Source organism: Balaenoptera physalus (genome assembly GCF_965194825.1).
Source record: "Balaenoptera physalus genome assembly, chromosome: 4".
NCBI classification, from domain to species: Eukaryota; Metazoa; Chordata; class Mammalia; order Artiodactyla; family Balaenopteridae; genus Balaenoptera; species Balaenoptera physalus.
The window spans coordinates 47,802,736-47,823,289 of NC_138891.1; the positions used below are offsets into that span (position 1 = coordinate 47,802,736).

Below are 20,554 nucleotides of genomic sequence, written 5' to 3' on the forward strand. Positions count from 1 at the left end.
CTACTGGCTTAGTGATTAAGACGTGAGGTCTGGAGTCAGAGAACCAGAGTTCAAATACCAAATTTACATTCCATGCATGCCCTTGAGCAAAGTATCTTAATATTTTGGTTTCAATTTTCTCATTTTGCAAAGGGTGGGGCAGAAATGTGATGATTATGTAAGATACTGTATATACTTTACTCAGTGATAGTAGGACCTCTGTAAGTATAAGCTATCATTAATTACAAAATTGAAATTTAATTGCCAGAAATTTTTCTCTGTATAGTTTCATGGATACAAAGAATATGAATAATGTGATACAAGCCATGACAAACTAAAGAATTCAAATCTAATATGTATATAGAATCCAAAAGAAAATCTGTTTTAATCTCCACAAATGCTTGTTGAGATCTTCTAAGACCAGCTTTTTTTCTGTCATTTTCTGTGAATCATTGAGCACATGCTTTGAAGAATCATTAGCGAGGGCACATCTGCATCCCTTGCAAGTAGGCATAATTTTTTTATATGAGTCAAAAATCTTTTCAGGACAAATCTTTAAAGATACCCTCAAACTCCACCTCCCACTTCCACACACACACACACACACACACACACACCCACACACACACACCCCACACACACACATCCCCACACACACACCACACACACACCACACCACACACACACCACACCACACACACACACCACACACACACACCACACACACACCACACACACCACACACACACACCACACACACACACAACACACACACACCACACACACACCCCACACACACACCACACACACACACCCCACACACACCACACACACCCCACACACGCACACACCCCACACACACCCCCACACACCCCCCACACACACCACACACACACCACACACACCTCACACACGCACACACCCCACACACACCCCCCCACACACCCCACACACACCCCACACACACCACACACACACACCACACACACACCACACACACCACACACACACCACACACACATACCACACACACACCACACACACACACCACACACACCACACACACACCACACACACACACACACCACACATACACACACACAGAGTAACTAGGAGGTAAAGGCTGGTTTTATATTACGAAAAGAGTCTCAATCAAGAGAGCTATGTGGCAGCCAGCAAAGCACCCCATTAGCGAGCTATCTGCATTTTACATCCTTCCTCTCTTTTGGTGAAGATACATTTTTACCATGGACCTGAGCAGTTTGCATGGGAAAATGCACTGTATCATTCCTGTACTTCTTTCACAGAATTAGCCAAAATGAAATAGCATTCCAGAATTTTGTCTTACCAGGTGTCAGCACCAGGATGAGAAAACGTACAGTACAGACTAATACATGGAAAACATGTATTAAAAACATAGGTGTACTACTTTCTTGAGCACTAGGTACCTAGCTCCTGTGGCTTAACATCACATGGTATACTTCTTGTTCCTAGTAGAGTCCAGTATGGGAATCCCTGGTCAAGGGTGATGGGCAGAGAATAGAACGGTTGTGATTCATGTAATTATTCAGGGACCCAGGCTGATGGAGATTTGTCATCTTCCAGATGCCTTGTCAGGCTTTCAATGTCACCCTTGATGTTGATATGCAGCCAACAGAGTGAACAAAAGAGAAAGAAAAGTAGGCAAGCTTGCTTCCTCACCACTGTGGCCAGAAAGGACACATAACATTGCTGCTCATATTCCACCTGGTGAGGACAGGCCAAGTAGTCTACCAAGTTCAAGTTCAAGAGAGATATGAAATGTAGTCTTCAGCTAGATACTGCGTCTGTATACACATGGTTTACTTTCCAGGTTATCACAGGCAACAGTTCCCAAATAGTTCCACAGCTTAACAAACTCTGCTGCTTTCAGCCTGCTCTGTCTGTGTTCTTATTGTTGCTGCCATTGTTTTTGCTGTCCAACTACAAATTACACCACATACTTTCCATACTTTACAAAAGCATCCCATTAAAAGTACCAAATGAACACTCACTATTGTCACTTACAACCTCTTAAATTTCAATGAAAATGTAACTCTTGCTCACATCAGTCCCAGGCCGGTAGGTATTCCTGATTGACTTTGGCCCCAGCAGCAGAGAGGATCTGGACACACGATGACAGAGGAACCCAGGCTAACAGAGGCTCTGTCATCTTCTAAATAGAGCTTCCAGGGTGGCCTTGAGCATTGGCATCTAGCTGGTACAGGAGAAGAGAGCAGTTAGAGAGGGACATTTATTTCTTAATCATTTGGGCTCACAAGTGACACACTCACCTCCACTCAAATTCCACTAAAGAGAACTAATTACTAGGGTCCACTTAGATAAATGCAATGGTAGGAGAAATGAAGTCCTCAGCTAGGCTGCCACTGCCCAGCAACATCTCTGCACCTCAAAACCACGCTCAGAAGTCTTCACTAGATAGGGGTCTCTCCCACAATGGTAAAATTGTTTTATGTGCATTCTATTTTTAAAAATTAAATCTCAAACTTATGAAGAAACAACTGTATCATTTTTTATAACCTATATGAGAAAAGATCTGAAAAAGAGTTGATATATGTATATGTATAACTGAATCACTTTGCTGTACACCTGAAACTAAAACAACATTGTAAATCAACTATACTCCAATAAACTATTTCTTTAAAAAGAAACAACTGTAAATAGTTAATGTCATGGACCAAAATTCTACTGAGAGTTGCATCCTGGATTTTTGTTTTATTTTATGAAAAAACACTGCTTATAGACAATATTGACTCAAAAGACATTATTCCAAATGTATCTTTGTTGAGAAGATTTACAAACATAGAACTTTGGAAAAAGGACTTAAATAGGATTTGTCCATCTTTTCACTGTACAGGTGAGGACATCGACGTTCCAGAGAATTGAGGTGACAAGCCAAAAATATAACATTAGATAGTGAAAAATATATCATCTTTCATTTCCTTTATATTATATGCCATCAAGGTGGTCACTTGAGGCATCAAAAAGAGAAAGAAACTAGACTTTTGACCTCTTGAATTTTAGGCTTCAGATTTAGAGATGATCACACAAGGAGCCAGAAAAAAAGGAATGGCAGGAGGAAAAAGTGCTCTGACAAGCAAACATTCCAGTAGGTCCACTTTTCCACCCTATTCTTGGAGTCAGTCTCAGGATCCACAGCTCAGGTGGACTTACCCCTTCTAGGGTGTGTCTCAGGCCGTCCTGTGAGAAATATCCTATTTCCAGAGGTCCAAAGCACTGGCTTCTAACAACATTTGCCTAAAGTTTCCTCCGTATCTTTCAAGGTTTCCAGGTTTCTATTAACCAATTCAGGAGAGTTCTATAAACCTCACCCCCCAAAATAGAAATTGTTTATTATCTCAGACCTTTGACCTGCCAGGTCCCACTTCCTAATGTAGCAGACTCCTTCCTCTGAAATATGCCATGAATTATAACTATGTGAAGTCAATGAAACCTAATTCCATAGTTTCCAAAACATATATTAATACTTTAATGGCCATTTTGCCTCAAAGAAGAAAAAAATATATATATATATATGATGTATTAAACTTTTACAAGGGCTATTAATTTGACAATATTTTTATCCACATAGATTACGTACTGTTATGAATCTTAAAGATTTCATATAGCTTGGCAGCGAAAACTATTTCATACTTACTTTATAAATAAATAAATACACATATATATTATAAATATATTCCAGACCCTTCTAACCTTCGTAATATGGAACTATAATAACTACTGAGTTAATTGCAATGAAAGTGAAGATTAAGGTTTTAATCTTGGAAGTGCTCTGACAACTATGTGTCTGGAATGGGGGAAGGGGAGATTTTCAGCTTGAATCCACACCAGAAGGCTACTCTCTCTCCTATAAGGAGCTTAAACTCTCTCCTTTTGTAAGGCAAATAATACCTACCAGATGTAGAGCATGAAATCAGAGGAGAAAACAGCAACAATGCAAAGCTGGACTCCATAGTAGGGAAACTGAGGCAGACATTTAGCAGATCTTGTTGAAGAAAAGCATCTATATTAGGGACATAGGAACACATGTACTTAAAGTGAAACCTGGGCAGTCACCTGATTACATTATCTCATTTTATAAAGCCCTTCTTCTCTCCTTATCCTGTTTTATTTCTTCACTGGTTCACTGTCTTTCTGCCACCAGTAAATTGCCAGCTTGATGAGGGCAGAGACCTTATCAGTTTTGTTCACTGGTCTCTCCCTGGTGCCTAGAACAGTACCTGGAACACAGTGGAAGCTCAATAAATATTTGGGGAAAGAATGAATGACTCTCCAGAGCAGATTAACACATAACACGTGGAAGAGGATCATAAGAGCTCATGCAATCCAGGGAAAACAGGAATTTGGACAGACCTGAATAAAACTACTGTCCTCTTAACAGTGTATTATGCTCTTCTTCCTAAGTCAAGGAAGAATATTTCTAAACCAGTTCCATGGTGAGGAACAAACTTGTGATATATCATGAACATACATATTAGCATTTATATCTGTGTTATATCTAAGTAAGCTGGAGTTGACAGTCTAGGAAAACTAACATTTCTTTAAATTATGTTATGGTTTTAAGCCATCACAATTAGTTCTAAAGTTGTCTTCATAATGTCTTGAGTATTGCTCTAGGTTTTGCTATAGATGGACACCTAGACGTTGGAGACCAGACAGCACAAAGTTTCAGGGGAAGACCTGTGCAACTTTAAAGGACTTACATAGGAGGGATTGTAACTCAGTGATTACGGTCACAGTCTCCTAGTTCAGACAGTCCTGAGTTCAAACTTAGAAATACGGTAAAGACCACCATATTTATTTACTATATGTTCTTGACTAATTTATATAATGTCTTTGAGCTTCAGTTTCTTCATCAGGAGGAGGGGTAATAGTATCTCATAGGATCTTTCATGCATTTAACATAATGCCCAAAAAAGTGCTTACTTCAGTGCCTGCCACAGAATTAGGGCTCAACAATGGATAGCCATTATCATTAAACTCTCTGCAGAGAATTGCCAACACAAACAAAAGGACACTTTACATCACTAACATAAAAATGGAAAAACTGTGAAACACTTTATATAAAGTCATTAGAATGTAGTATTATTTGGGATATTTACATCTGACATCAGAGGAAGTGTCTTGCATTTAATATGTGTAGATTACAATCCTGGCTCTAACACTGCCATTAGCTCAATGTTATAAAATCATGGAAGGTCAGCATCCTGAATCAGGCTAATTTAGCTGCCACTTTCATGTACAGGAAAGTTTTATAAAAGTTCTCATCATTTCTACTTTTTTACATGTTTAAAGCATAAATCAGAAGAAAAAATTGATATGTCCCCAAAGGTATTGAAACAAGGCAACTGTTACACACAACACATGGAGTATCAAGTTAAGTTAACTACATACTCAAAGTTTGTCTACTGTCATGGGTACTGGATTTTTGTATCTCAGGTTGGACCACAAAGAGGCACCCAGCAAACCCACTCTCTCTGGACCTTACTTCCCCATGGTCTGGATAATGCTGCTATGCCTGGGAGTCGGGTAGTCCAGTCTTTTAAGAATGCAGACTTTGAAATCTAAGACAGGAATCTGATATCTAAGCTATCTTAGATGGATTGTTCTAACATATTAATATTAATATCTTATGTAAGTTCACTGCTTTTGATTCATGTATACTCTATAAAAATTCAGAAAGAACAAAAACATTTAATGCATAATTTCATTTATTTATGAATACAGATTAATAAAGGCACAGTTTAAAACAGAAAAAGATATATAGAAAATATTTGATGATATTTCGCCAATCAACTATGTTCCATATTCTGAGGCTGTGCTTTTCATTCACAGTGAATCCAAATCTCTTCCCTTCATCTTCTGGGTGTCAGGATTTGTCACCCTTCCCATAAACAAAATTGAACCTAAGAAAAGAAAAAAAACTTTCGGAATTTCTGGAGAAAAAATGACAATAATTAATATTTCTTAATATTTTAACAAATCATTGTCTTTTTTCTCTATAAGGTAAATAGGCAATGTCTAATAGCAAAACCCACTCCTTTGTCTAAAATAGATAATTATATCATTATTAATCATTTTCTGATAATTTATGAAGTAAATTAACACCCACAACAGCTTGTCATGGAAAATGCATTAGTCCTGTTTTTCATAAAGGAAAGCAAAAATAAAGTGACAGAGAGGTGTTCTTCTAAATATAGAGACTCAGTCAGGCAAACATAGAATAATAAAATGGCGATGAGCATGGACGCATTTTAAATTTAAGGCATTAGCAGTCATCTCTTTATGCATGTAATATAAACCATTGGGGTTAAAAGTGCAGCTTCTTAGATCTCTTCTTTCAGCTCTGAATCAAAGCTTACTGCTAAAGACAATAAGAGGATTGGTTGACCAAAACAAAATTTAAAATTTAGGTAAAAATTGGTTGTACTAAATCTAAAATTATTCACCCTCATACTCCAGAAATTGTCAAATGAATATATTTTATATAAATCATTAAGCCATTTAGTAGTTTACTATACCATGCTAAATCACCAGCTTCATTAATCCCAATGATTTCTTCAGTTCATTTGTGAGAGGAATAATAAATAAATCACTGAATGTGTATTGTCTTAAGGTAATAACCCATTCTACATTTTATACGGCAACAATTTACAGCCTCCAATAAATGAGTGGTCATTCATTTTAAACAATACTTTAAGGGAGTAACCCGAGTTTAGAAAGTCTCATTACAATAGAGATCATAAAACAGTGGAAATTGTCATTAAGGGTTTGACAGTTAATTATTACCATACATAAATAAATAAGTGAATTATTTTGGGTTTTGAATTTTCACTGCTGTTTAACTGATAGCTATCACATGCCCATAGTCATCAACTTGGAAAACAAAGAGTCAAACATCATTATTCTAAACACCATTATTTCCTAGTGCATTGATGCCCAATGAGCTTCATTTCTTTCTGTTCTCCATACTCAATAGCTACACACTGACGGCAAGAAATTAGAGTTATCCTAAGGTTAAAGGTGTATAGATCAAATGACATACTCAGAATATCTCTTAACACTGACACATCCACTACTAGAATTGAAGTTGTGTTAATACAATCTCAGCAAATCTGAAACTGTCCCATTGTTTCCAAGATATAACTTTCAGAAAGGTCATTCAGAATTAGTTTCATGGAACTTGAAAAAAGAGACTGATATATCCCTTAGGGGGCCAGTATTGCTAGTTAATCTAACAGATTCAGATTCTGAAATTAACTCTGCCTCTTCTCCACGTAAAACAATTTATACAGAGAAAATTTCCATTTTTCTTCCTTCATTTATTCAGTCGTTCACTCATTTACATTTATTGATGTATTCACAATGAACACTATGTGCCAGGCAGTGTCACAGGTTTCATATATTCTTTTATTTAACTATATAAGTACTAATATTATGTTCAAATAGGAGGTGGGGAAAATAGGGCTTAGAAAGTATAAGTGACTTGTCTTACAACTATTAGTTCATTAAGCTGGGACTTGAACCCCAAGTGCAAACCTTCAATGTCTAGGGGCACTGATATTAAGTGCAAGGCACTTTGCCAAATACTGGGCTGGATAAAGAAATGAATAAGATATAATCTCTTTTCCCCTGGTTTATAGTCCTCACATGGGGTTATGACTCCTGAGAAGTCCTAAATATACACTTAAAGAAAGTTTCCTCACTGTATCCACATTTCTGGCCTCTCTTTTTCATAAGAGAAATTGCAAAAACATCTACTCAGACAATCCGCATTTACGTTGCCATTGTTTCTAACGCCAGTCCAATCGACTACTACCCCTACATTTTGTACCCCTACCTTTTGTGCATTATCTTTCACAATTGCCCAAATTGGAGATTTAGAATAATATTTGACTCCTCCATCCCACTCAGAGCCTATAGCTAGTCACTTATTCTTTTGGAATCTACCTATGAAACCTTTCACAACTGTGCAACTTCCAATTTCCACTCCCATTATGGCATCATTGAAAGGAAAGTTGACTTCTGAAACAAAAAAGTCTTATTCTCACCACCACTTTTCAGTTGTATGACCTTAGACAAACTACACAACCTCTCTCTGAGCATCTATGTCTTTATTCATCAAATATCTAACTTATTGGAATGGTGTTAGCTGTCGAGATTGGTGTTTAAAATCACCAGCACGTACAGTAACTATCTCGGCAGCTATTACTACTATTGCTCTATTTTAGGTCACTGTCATCTCTTAGAACACAATGCCTGGTACAAAACAAGCACTCAAGAAATAGACACTAGAAAATTTTTGAAAAAATTAAAATAAATTCAATAAATTGAAAGAACAAATGATTCAGATGTATAGAGTGAGATTAGCATCTAGGACTAGGTCTATTTAACTTAAGCAGTTCCCCCAGGGGATTCTCAAAAAGGTACCTGTTGGGTTATTCTTCATAATAAACAGAAACGGATGGTTTGCTATAAATTGGTTTTGAGGCAGACTCATGATCACAGGGACGTGTATGCCTATGAAAGAGACAACAGTTATTTAGATGTGCACATTAAAAGATCAGTAAAGAAAATATATCCATAATGTCCATACTAGTTTTTGTAGACAGGAAAGGTCATTTTGTTTGAGAAATTAACATGTGGAAAAATAACCATTTTCTAAATACAAAGAAATTTGGAATAAATTTAAAAATCGAAGAGCAGAAGAATAAATATTGGATTACTCATTGAATAATTCTAACTTCACATTTATGCTCAAGGAAGAAGAAAGCCAGAACTAGTTTCAGTGTAGTGAAAGCAGTTGAAAATTTCATCTTTTAAGCAGTAACTTTCTGCTCACTTTTTATTTGCGTTATATGATTTATCTCATAATTTTTCAACTCCTAATTCCTATCCAGGTATGTTTGTACTTCATTTCTATTCTCCAGGCTTGTAGTCATCACATCTGACTTCAAATTTACTTTTTTTAACTTTTCCAAAATTATTCTGTGAGCTCAGAACTTTTAGGATTTGTGCTGTGAATGTGTATGGGATTTTTATTATGATATTAGAAGGAGAAGTTTGCTGCCTTAACAATTATTTACTATAATAATTTGTATCATGCTCCTCCATTGTGGCATTTATCAATATTTCAGAGTGGATAAATTTAAATGGCTGGATTGTTTTTCTTTCTAGATTAAATATTTCTGCACTCAATTCAGATGTTTTATTTACCAGTAATGTAATAATTTTGTATAATTTTTTCAGACCTATGAACATAGTTTTTAAAATGCAACACGTGATCAGAATTGAAAAACAAATGTAGAGAAGGAAAAAACTATTCCTCTACACTTTTTGTTTGTAACTGGGGTGTGCAAATTAAACTGACAAAAGACAGATTAACAAAAGAAATGGTTTTATTTTGTATCCACACAGGAGCTTCACAGAAAAGAAGCGAATACCCAAAGAAGGGGTTATATCATTTTAACAAAAAGTGGTAAATTGTGGAGAAGTGACTACACAAAGGAAAAGGGGTTTGAGTGTCTAGGGGTGGTAAATTGTGGGAAGGTAAATATATGGGGAAAATTAATGGTATATAAGGATTATTTAGCAAGGTTTTCTTATGCAGACTTATATCAGTGGCAACTTTCATCTCCTATGCCAAATGTTCCTTCTCTTGGCATGGAAGACAAGAAGGGAGATACCTCCACAAGGGAAATTTATGCCCTGATTTTAGACATGTAAGAGGAGGGTAGAGAGCTCTCTTTGTATCTGCTGTTTCTCAATTGCCTTCAGCTCAAAATAACTCTTCTGCAAAAATGGCATATTTGGGGGTGGCATATTCTGATCCCCTGCACAATCCAAAATAACCTTAGTAATATTAAATGCATGGCATTCTTCTACCTGAAATATCAGGGCTATGATAACCAAATTACCAGTGAATATAGACTCATGTCTGAATTAATGAGATAATACAGAAAAGCACAGTCAGGAACACGCCCATTCTCACTTGGGTGGATACTTGAGTTCCTTTGTTCCTGAGCATCCACTGAGTAGATGCCTGAAAGTCAAAACACTCACACTAACTATTTAAGTGTGATACATCAGGGTCACTGCTGATCCCTTAATGATTGTTACATCCTCTTAGAGAACTCTACGCTTAAAACAAGAGGCATCAGGTGATAGCAGAAAGAGTTCTGAACTTGAAGTCAGGGAACCTGATTTCAGTCCAAACCCTACTGTCTATTATTAGCATGACCTTAGGCAAACCACTTCACATGTGGGCCTGTTTCTCCACCGACATAATGAGAGGATCAGACAATGATCTATAAGGACTCTTCCAATTCTGTGTAAAAGCAAGTGGAAAATTTGTCTACGTGAACTAGCAACTTCATCCCAAAGCCACCTTTGATTTCTCCAAGGATTGTAATAGCTCATCCCCTCCAATCTAAGTTGCTTGAGCACAGTAATGCAAAGTCCTTCAGGAGATGACACAACAGTAGAGGGAGTCCAGTGTGCCCCACCCAGATGTCAAAATCCATCGCCATTACATAGCATTATAAATTAATCAAGAAATTAATAATGTGGATATAAATTTATCAATATGACTATTTAAAGGATGCATATCTTTTACATACAGGTTAAAGTCCAAATGGTCTGAAGAATTAAAATAGACTTACGAGGAATTCATTAAAGTTGCCCTTCCATTTCTAATTGAATTTAAGGCTTTTCTCCAATTATTTTTTGAGTATTACTTTTAAGCAGCACAGATACTATTCAAAATGCCATTTGTTCAAGGAAATATATCATAGAAGTGGTTCTCAAGCTGTAATGTGCACACAAGTCACCAAGAGACCTCGGAAAATGCAGATGCTGGATTAATAGGTCTGGAGTTGAGCCTGAGGTTCTGCATTTCTAACTAGTTCCCAAGGGGCACTGATGCTGCTGGCCTATGCATTACACTCGCAGTTGCAAGGATAGGCTCCAAGTCACTGCAGAGCAGTGTTTCTCAACCTGAGATTCACATTGTTATCACTTAGGGAAAGGTAAGAAAATACTGAAGGCTGAATCTCATCTGCAGAGATACCGATCTAATTATTTTGGGGTGCGGTCTGGGCACAGAATTTTTTAAAGCTTTTCAACTGACTCTAATGTGCTGCTAAGTTCAAGAGCCACTGCCATAGAGATAACAAGAGTCAAATTAGAAAAGTAGGGACTAAGAGCTCAAAGGAAGAATGAAATTAATACAATTTCTTAAGAGTGAACATTCCTGAGCAATCATGATTTCAGGTTTGAGCCTAAAGTTTTCTCCAAGGGTCCTATCTGCTAATGGGCAGGTAATCCAATTTACAAATAAGTAGATATCAGTAGATGAGCCTCAACTCGTAATCAAGTCCCTTCCCTTTTCTTTTGCCTTAAACTCCAGCCGCACAGATGCATAAATAGCTTATATAGCCATTTTTCCCTTCCTTCAGTGTACTGGACAGCAGGAGGAGAAAAGGAGATCAGAGGACCACAGAGCGGCAGCACCCTCACACTCATTTCCTCCAGTCCTTCCTCCTGGCTTGCTGTGACATCATTTGTCCTACCTGTTGATGTTGCAGCTTCACTGCCATCTTCGTTTATCTCAAAGAAAACTTGTTGCATGACTTGGGAAACATACACCTCAGAGGACTCTGTAGGAAAATATGAAAGTGCAATGAAGGGTTAAAACTCAGGGCTATTATTTATTGGATCCCAGGTGAATTATATTTTCAAATGAACAAAGAAAAAGGAAAAGAATCCAAACTCTTCCCAAGTTAGTTAATTTGCTAGAGATAAATGTGGTTTAGGTTTAGCTCTTGCAGAGATGAGGTAGAGAAGATATGGAGACACCAAGTTTAGCTCAGATATAAAAGATAAAGATGGAAGGCGATAAGCCTCAAATCAGGTACCCCACTAAGTGAAATATTTGAATGGACAAAGGGTTTTGCCTCCCTTAGTCATGGTCTACAGGCAAGATGAAAAAGGCTTTACAGATCTGAATTAATCCCACCCTATGTCTTCGACCTCAAAGCCAACTTGCCTTTTAAATTCCGTATTGTGTTTTGATCTGAGTTTAGAACAAAATTTACTTTCCTTCAAGACTGATGAGGCGATCAAAGTCTAAAGAGCTTTTGTGTCATCTGTTACAAAATTGCTTCAGAGCTATGCTTTAAAACCTGTCAAATTTCTCAGTGTAAGATAGTGTCTTAATAATGTTTTGTTCTGCCGTGGAAACAAGCTGAGAGAGATGGCCCCTCTCCTCCCCTTGGTGGAACTGATGTATGTGTGAAGCGTTTCTGGCATAGTGACCTGTGAAGAGTCTCCTTGAGAAGGGGGAGTGAAACCATGAGTTCAGAAGCCACCTGCCATCCCTCTGCGTCCAGAACAGATAGATCTGACAATGTTCCTGAGAGAGACAACGGAAAGGTGGTCATGAGTTCAGTGGTGGCGAAAGGGTGAGGAAAGGAAAGCGAGCCTTGAAATGTGAAGAGAAAGGAGCTTTGTGCCTCGTGAGAGAGAAAGCTGATGTGACGTAGGTAGACTCCACCAAGACGACCGAATTTAGAAGAATTCATGAAGAAATAATTTAGTCAAGGGGAACCAGCTCTGACAGCTTACAGAAAAGTAAATCCCCTCAGGCAAGATAGAGAGAAGTCATCAAAGGGTTATTTGCATAAAAAATGGCTTCCTAAAAATAACTCCAAACTGCTTGTAATGTCTCTGTCTGGGCCCCTGATTACCTCTCATCCTCATCTCCTACCCTCCTCTCCGTGTCCAGTAGCTCCAGCTACAAGGTCAGGCATCAAGACTTTAGCCCCACCTCTCCCTCTGTTTAAAATCCCTTTTCCCAGAACTTTCCCTGATTGGCTCCCTTGTTACTTAGGTCTCAGCAAAAATGACACTTCCTCAAAGCAATTGTCCCTTCTCACCATGTCTAATTCTGCTCTTATCTGATCTAAATCTCTTTATCCCATGACTCTATTTTAGTTAATCCATAGCATTTATCACCTCACCATTTAATTAATTAATTACTTGTTAATGGTCCATCTGCCCTAACAGATGTAAACTTCATTAGAAGAGGGAATTTGTAGATTTTATTCAGCTCTAGGAAACTGCCTGGCACATAGTTGGCTTTCAGTAAATACTTACCAAATAAATAAATCAATGGATAAGGCTATGTCTAGTGATAGAAACACGTAAGATGGAGAAAAGGGGGCATCTGCATCATTAGTGTGGGTTAACTACGTTTTAACTACTTTGATTCTTTGGTTCTGTCTTGTTGCCTGAAATAGAACAACCACAGCCAAGGCTGGCACTATTTCTGGTCTTCAGGAGAATAGTGAATTAATTCCCTGCCATCCCTATTTACCATTTGTAAGTAGACAATAAACATTTTCTAAAGGCTACTGTGAACCAGTCCAATGCTAGTGCTGTGTGATAGTTACACAAAAGAGACACTATCTTATACTCATGTCATTCACAAGTTTTGAATGAAATGTTTTCAATAGAGTTATTTTGGAAATTTTGAGACGAATATTTTAACGTAGTTAAAACAACTCAAATAGGCAACTCAGAGCAAAAAATGTTGGACATTTATTCTTACGTAAATCTTCTTGTAAAAGGAGATGTTATAGAAGTCACAAATTGCTGGGAATCTGCAGAGCGAGTGGCTGTTTGAAAGTCTGAGATATAGCAAGTGAGCTTCCGAAGGCCAGAAAGAAATTTAAGAGGAAGAGGTGTTTAAAAAATGGTTTGGTTTATTTCAAGTTGGTGAGGTGGCTGCATTCCAGGACACACTTAGATAGCATCCTGTTGCAGTATTTAATTCTGACTCTCTCATTCCTGATGCTGATGAAATTGTCAGAGAAGTCAGATCTATCCGGCAGTGTGAGAACAAACAGCTAAATCATGCGTGAAGGTGATAATGAACAGATATGTCACCTGTGTACCCCACCCACCTCCTCCGCCAGGAAAACTCATTCATTCTATTCATTTACTCACATAATTGATGAGTGCATAAATTAATGAATACTTCTCCAAAGCCCAAATTTTATATAGGAATACACAATAATGCTGGGTTATGATATCCAACCCCATCAGACAGACAAGCCTGTATCATTAGGACTGTTGTTTTTTTTTATATATATAAAACAGAAGACTGAATTTAAAAAAGGGCAGATAACTTAGGACAAATTGGCCCTCTTCATCCATTTTTTTCTCTTTAGTTATTTTTGAACTAGTGGGTACTGCCAGGATGAGAAAAATTAAAGACTGTCTTGGGCTTTGTTGTGTAAGTAAGTGTCTTAACCGTACACAATTTCCCGGGTGCCAGTTAGCATAAAAGCTCCATCTCCTCAGATGTGTTGTCAGTCTCAAGCTAAATCTACAAACTGCAGCATTACAATTTCTAGATTGTGTTCATCATCCAGCAGCTTGTGGATGCCTATTTCATGGCCTCTAATATTACCGAATTAACATTTGCTAATTGGTTTATAAAAGTTTTATTAGCTCTGCTTAGATGAGAGCCTCAAAGTTGTAATTCCCATTATTCAGATAAGGAAATCCAAACAGGGCTGGAATAAAAGCCCATATAATACTTTTCCTACACAGTCTCACTGTAAGCATGGTTAGAAGGCTTATCTAACATTCTATAATGCTGTCTGACTTTCATTAAGCAAAACTACTTAAGTGCAAAATAGAGTGCTTGTTTACAGACAGCTTGACATGACTATGACATTTATTCTCTGTGTATGTATTTTCTGGGGCCAAATGCTCTCTCAGTTTTAAGATCAGTCAGTTAACATCATTACTAAGAAAACATATTTACATGATAATATAAGAATAATTTTCCATATTACCTGTTATTCCAGAAAGGTCACAGCCACCACTAAATATCTCAGTTATATTCAATGAATACAAAGCTTCTTTGAAGTCTAATTTTTGTTCTACTTTAAATCTGTTTTAAAAAATGAAGAGGAAAATTTTTGAAACACTGTACACATTTTCTACCAAAATGATTTTTATAAAATGGATGACTTGGAAGAGATTTTATTGTGAAATATTTTGTTTTCATTATCCCAGTTACGTTTCCTCACTTTTCACACCATTTTTCCCCAGCTCCACTGAGCAGTTCTGAGTTGCTAATAACTTGTTTCCCAGATAAATGGTTGGTTGGGAAGGGAGAAGCAAATACTCTATTTTTTGAAGTAACAATTACCCAACAAAACAGGGTGAATTCTAGTTAAGTTTTCAATTGTTTGCTTCTTCGCTAGAAATGTAAAGCTTCCCTCCAGCAACTATACACACTCAGATTTTTCACATCATCAAAGATGGTTCCTGGCAGGCATCCAAGAGACTATGAGCCGGAAACAGAAGCCAACGGTCCTTAATGAAGATTGTTGGCTACTGAGGTACAGAGAGGGGGCATTAGTAACCTATGAGCCTTCCCATCTATTGTCACAGTTGATGTGACTTCCTTCAGTTTACGGACACACCTAACATCTTCCCAAAAAGCCCTGTATTTTACAGGTAAAAGATTGAAAGAGAACTAAATTTCTTTCCAATAAAGTAAAAATTATAGGAAAAAAAAAAAAAAAGCTGGCCAATACTTCTAATGCAGGGCCCTAAGTTAGGACTCCAGATTCTACGCAAGTCTCCAAGGCTCGATTTGCCTGAAGAGGGAGCTTCACCAATGAATCTCAAAGATTCTCTCAGGCACTGATCTTCTATGATTCCAAGTCAACAGCAATCAGTGACCCTCACTTTCCCATTTCAATAAAAAGGAGGGGGGGGGGGGGGAGAAAAAAAAAAGAAGCTAGTACTTACTGGCTTTAAAGATGCTAAAAGCATCCATTTACATTTGACAACCAGGTTGGAGACTTTGTTTATGAAAGAAAAGAGTCTAAAGTCCTCCAACAGGGGGCTACGTATATTTCCTACCTCAGGGAAATCCCAGGACAGCTCCTGCCCAAGGAGCTCTGTCTGTGCCCTAGCGGGGCCTTTGCCCCCGTGCTCTCTGGTTTGGATGCAGACACGATTGCCCAAGCACAGGGTCCTTGCTTAGCTAACAGGGAGGCCCACATCTGGGGCTAGAAATTAGCTTGTGCAATCAGTCTAATTAGATCATTGTTTTAATTGCCAAATACTGAACAAGCTTCTTAATTATAGTTCTTCAAAACAAGGAACATGCTGTGGCAAAAATTTACTGGCCCTATATTATTTCTTGGTAAACTATTATGCCCTTTTGGAAGATGTTTATTCATTCAGAACCCTAGCTGACTGGAGATGGGCACAACTCACTACATGCACATTAAAACCTACTGATAATGAAAATAACTTGTTTTATGTCAATCATTTTCAACTTCTTCCTTTTAACTTCCTGCTAAGAAAGATAATATGCAGCATGATGGTTTTGAGGCTTTGGGGTTGTTCTTTTTTTCTATTTTCATTACCACACTTTTTTTATACTGAATGGAGTATGGGCTTCTAAAAGGTTGAGGATAAATGTTCTATTCCACCCATAATTTAGCAATTTTTAGTATAATAGTCCAATGATTTTGGGATAATGACAAGAATACTGTAAGACTTATTACAACCTCTAATAAGGTCTAATTATACCGAGAGTCATTTAAGTAACAGTCTTGCTCATAACATAGTCCAATGAAACCTACAGTGATAGAAACCCATTCAACCATTTAATAAAAGTATAATCTATGGCCGATTTCTAATTAGCCATAATTATTGGAGCCATGAATAGTCAGGTGTGAAGTAGCACTTCCGTGTGTTAGCAGTTAATATAGATCATAGTTTTTAATCTTCACAAAAACCCTAGGAAGTGAGCATTACTATTCCCATTAACATATAAGAAAGTGGAGGTTTTGAGAAGGTTGATTTTCAGACTCAAGGACAAGATAGGAGACAGGGCTAGGATTCAAATGCAGGTCCCTTCCAAGTCAGAGCTAATGTGCTAACTTCCACTGCCTTCTAATCTAAATATAATCCAAAATCGTAATCTCGATCAATACAATATGTGTAGTGTTAATTGTGTACCTCTTCCAAATTTTGTGAATCTTAATATTTATTCTAGATGTGGTTCATTTCCTCTTTTCCTTGACTCTCCTCTAAAATTGTCAAAAAAAATACAGCTAAAGGTAAAAGAATGAGTAGCAAAAGGACTGGATAGACAATTACCAACAAAACAATCATGAAATGAATGTTTTAGCCTATGTAAACATTATCTGCCTCCTTAAAAGGCAGCAATTTACTGCCCTAGGCTACCATTGTGCTTAAAGGGGTCTCACACAGGTTAAAGCTGCAGAAAACGAAGGAACACAATTCAGAGTTTCTGTCTGAAGAAGGAGTCACTCCTGGTCTGCACGCCCTACTGTGGACTGGTGTTGTCCCTTTCTTCTCCTTTATACCCAGGACTCTTGTTTAATGACAAAATGTCTTCGACTGATTTCCCTCAAGGTCCCTGTCCTTATTGTTTGGAATCCCACTTTTGATACAGTGGGCTTGAGTCATCTTTGGAAGGTTCAGGCTTAGAAACAACCAAGTCTTAGGGCTGCCCACAAGGATAAAAATATAACACAATCCTTGACAGTGGTGGACTTGGACTATTACGTGAGTACATAGTAGTTTCTGGTCACTTTGTGTGTGTGTGTGTGTGTGTGTGTGTGTGTGTGTGTGTGTGTGTGTGTGTGTGTGAAATATTCCATTGGCCTCAAAGGCTGAATTAAAAATGCTTTCTTGTCACATAGGAAACATATCTGGACAATGCTTAATGTAAACTTGGATTCCAATTTGTATCAGTGTTTGATAGGCTAAAGTGAAAGAACATTTAGAATCATCATTGCAGCTGGTCATGACTTATCTATTCTCACACCCAGCCTCATTTTCCCTGAGGTCACTTTCTCTCACCCACACGCAGTTCACATGCACGCACTTAGAGATCCAAAGCTGGCCAAGCCGGGGATGGATTTCTAGCCCAGCAAGAATATGATGTGCTATGGAAGCTGTTATCTCTTTCCGAAAGTCTCCGTGGAACTGCTGCGTCACATCTGTCACCTGGCTGCTCATCCTGTCCCTGCCTTGACCATTTGCTCTGTGCTGCGCTCTCCCTCGTGTTTGCCCCACATTACACAAGAGTTTTCCGACTCCTGCAATTTTGACTCTGCCATTTGCTAGCTGTGTGACCACAGGCAAGGTACTTACCTGTCTGCACCTCAACTGTAACCTGAATATAAAATAGATCTCTATCAAATTACGGTGGTGATTAACTGAGATAATGGCAAAGAGGGGAAGCATCCAGGATAGTGCTGGCACATTAATGGATTGTCAAGACATTTTAAATTTGAATGAGAATAATAATAATAATAATAATGAGATGATCTTGAGTACTAAAAACATAACAAACATTTTCTCATTATACTCCTTGCAGCAACCCAAAGAGACATGTATTATTATTAGTCTCCCATTTAACAATAAGAGAAAAATCTTAGGCAAGATGATCAAAGTCACGCAGTAAGGAGATGGCAGAGCTCTTGGTCTTCAATATTATGTTCTATTTTCCATAATCTGGTTTCAACAGTTGATAAAATATACTGTGAGATGTCACATCAGTGAGTATTTTTAAATATTCAGTATCTCAGAAGAACTATGGCTCTTGCTTAGTTATTACTATACTTTTGAATAAAAGTGTAGTATTTAACAAGTTCAAAGACCCAGACTGCCAAAAACTTAATGACAACTATGAAGCCTCTCCCAAAGGAAACACATATATGACCTTACACTCATAAACTTGCTAATAATGTCAAGAGCTTCAAGGACTCTGAATTTTACCCCAGAACTCTCCAGAAGTCCGTGGTGCCCAGTCAAGGACTGCTACAAAAGAAGAAGAAAATCAATGTCTTCTCATTTTCCTAGAAAGTCAAACTTAGAACCTCAGAACTATCTATTCCTTCTTAACTCATATCTCGTTAGTCACACACCCCAATAAATGTCTCACCCGCCTCTTACTTCCGCAGTGAGGCTGCTCCTTTAAGCACTAATTACTTAGTGCCCGATTTGTTGCAGTGGTTTCTGAACTTACCATTTGGGCTTCAGTCTTTCCCTCTTTAACACATCCTGAACATCACTATTATTCAGATTAAAGTAACAAATGGTCACTGAGCAGTTACTATTTTTTAGATGCACACATTGTGATGGTGTCGTAGAAAGGAAATAGGCATAGCTCCTGACCTCAAGAAGTTTATAGTCAAGTAGGGAAGACGAACAAATAATTTTAATATAACTGCTATGCAGAAATAAACACAAGGTATTAGGAGAACTTTTCCTAGCAGGGAGAAGGGAAGGTGTTGTGGAATCTTGCATGGAGAGATCAGAAAAGCTTTCGGAAACCCAAACTTGGTTTTAAGGGCCAATAGAAGTTATCCAGAAAAAACTGGTAATGGGGGGGAGAATGGAGAGAGAGTTCAGACAAGTTATCCAGCATGAACAAAGGCACTGTGACTACCAAATGTATCTTTCTAAGATGCTGCCTTTATCATTCCACCATCCTACTTGGAAATTTACAATAATTCCCCATTGCATATGAGACTTTTCCCTCTTGATTCTTTTAAAGCCCAGTTCAAATCCTTCTTCTTCCATGAAGCCTTTGTTTACAATTCCAGTCTCTGGGGCTCCCTCTCCCTTCTCTCCTCTCTTTTTTCATGAACCTCTTAGTGCTTACTTGTTGTACTATTATTTCAGCATTTACTGTATATTGTTAGTAAACTTCTTGTGCAAATTTTGCACCACTCTATCTAAGTGGCAACCATCTTATCAAATAGGAATCCTGTCTATCACTTTGCATCTGTCCCAGTCCCCTGTTCACAGTGGGGTCCCAATCAATCTCTGTTTTGAACTGGAGATAAATGTTCTAATAAGTAGTAAACTAATAAGATCATGAGGCTGTGAGCCAATGGAAATGAGAGCTAATCCTGTCTCCCAGCACTTAACTGAATGTCAATCAATTTACTTTTTGAGTGACATAGTTTCCTTATCTGTGGAATGCAAGTTATAACCAAGTCACACTATAGAACTACAGCATTTAGTATTAAAATGTAAATATTAAATGCTTTACAAAGTTAAAATGTTATATAGATGAAAGTTTCTTGTTTATTTACCTTATTTACATGTACTAAATGATTGATTTTGCCCATATATACAATCATAAAAATACAATCTCAAACTGTTTCTTATACAGAGAAAGAAATCTGATACATAGTAAGGGTGTGTTAGACTCATCAACCTGAGGAAATCTGACTACTAAGATGTTTATAGGATTCCATATTAAATTTAGAAAAAGTAATGTGATGATTTTAGCTGGTATCCAACTGTAGGATAATGTCCAAAATTAAGTATCTAATATGTTACAAATAGTAAACACTAGAAAGCACCCTAGTATTTTTAGACTATATCTTATCGGCCTTGATTCTAAACTAGTCATATATCAAAGAGGGGAAGGAGA

General features: G+C 37.6%; 1 protein-coding gene across 4 annotated transcripts in view; it reads right to left on the bottom strand.

Annotated features, from left to right (window-relative positions):
• The window catches only part of SERPINI2 (serpin family I member 2), a 64,690-nt gene that overhangs the window by 24,884 nt on the left and 19,252 nt on the right, over positions 1–20,554 (bottom strand). For 2 of the 4 annotated variants that reach the window (XR_014262617.1, XR_014262618.1), the window contains exons 5-8: positions 14,904–15,001; positions 11,610–11,696; positions 8,470–8,559; positions 2,065–5,945 (exon numbers count right to left, since the gene is read on the bottom strand). Coding sequence is in view for 1 of the 4 variants with exons in the window: in XM_082458421.1 (XP_082314547.1) it covers positions 5,869–5,945; positions 8,470–8,559; positions 11,610–11,696; positions 14,904–15,001 (352 nt within the window). In the remaining 3 variants the exon portion in view is untranslated. Of the gene's footprint in view, positions 1–951; positions 5,946–8,469; positions 8,560–11,609; positions 11,697–14,903; positions 15,002–20,554 lie in introns of those variants that run through there. The other 2 variants (XR_014262616.1, XM_082458421.1) reach the window with 2 other exon arrangements.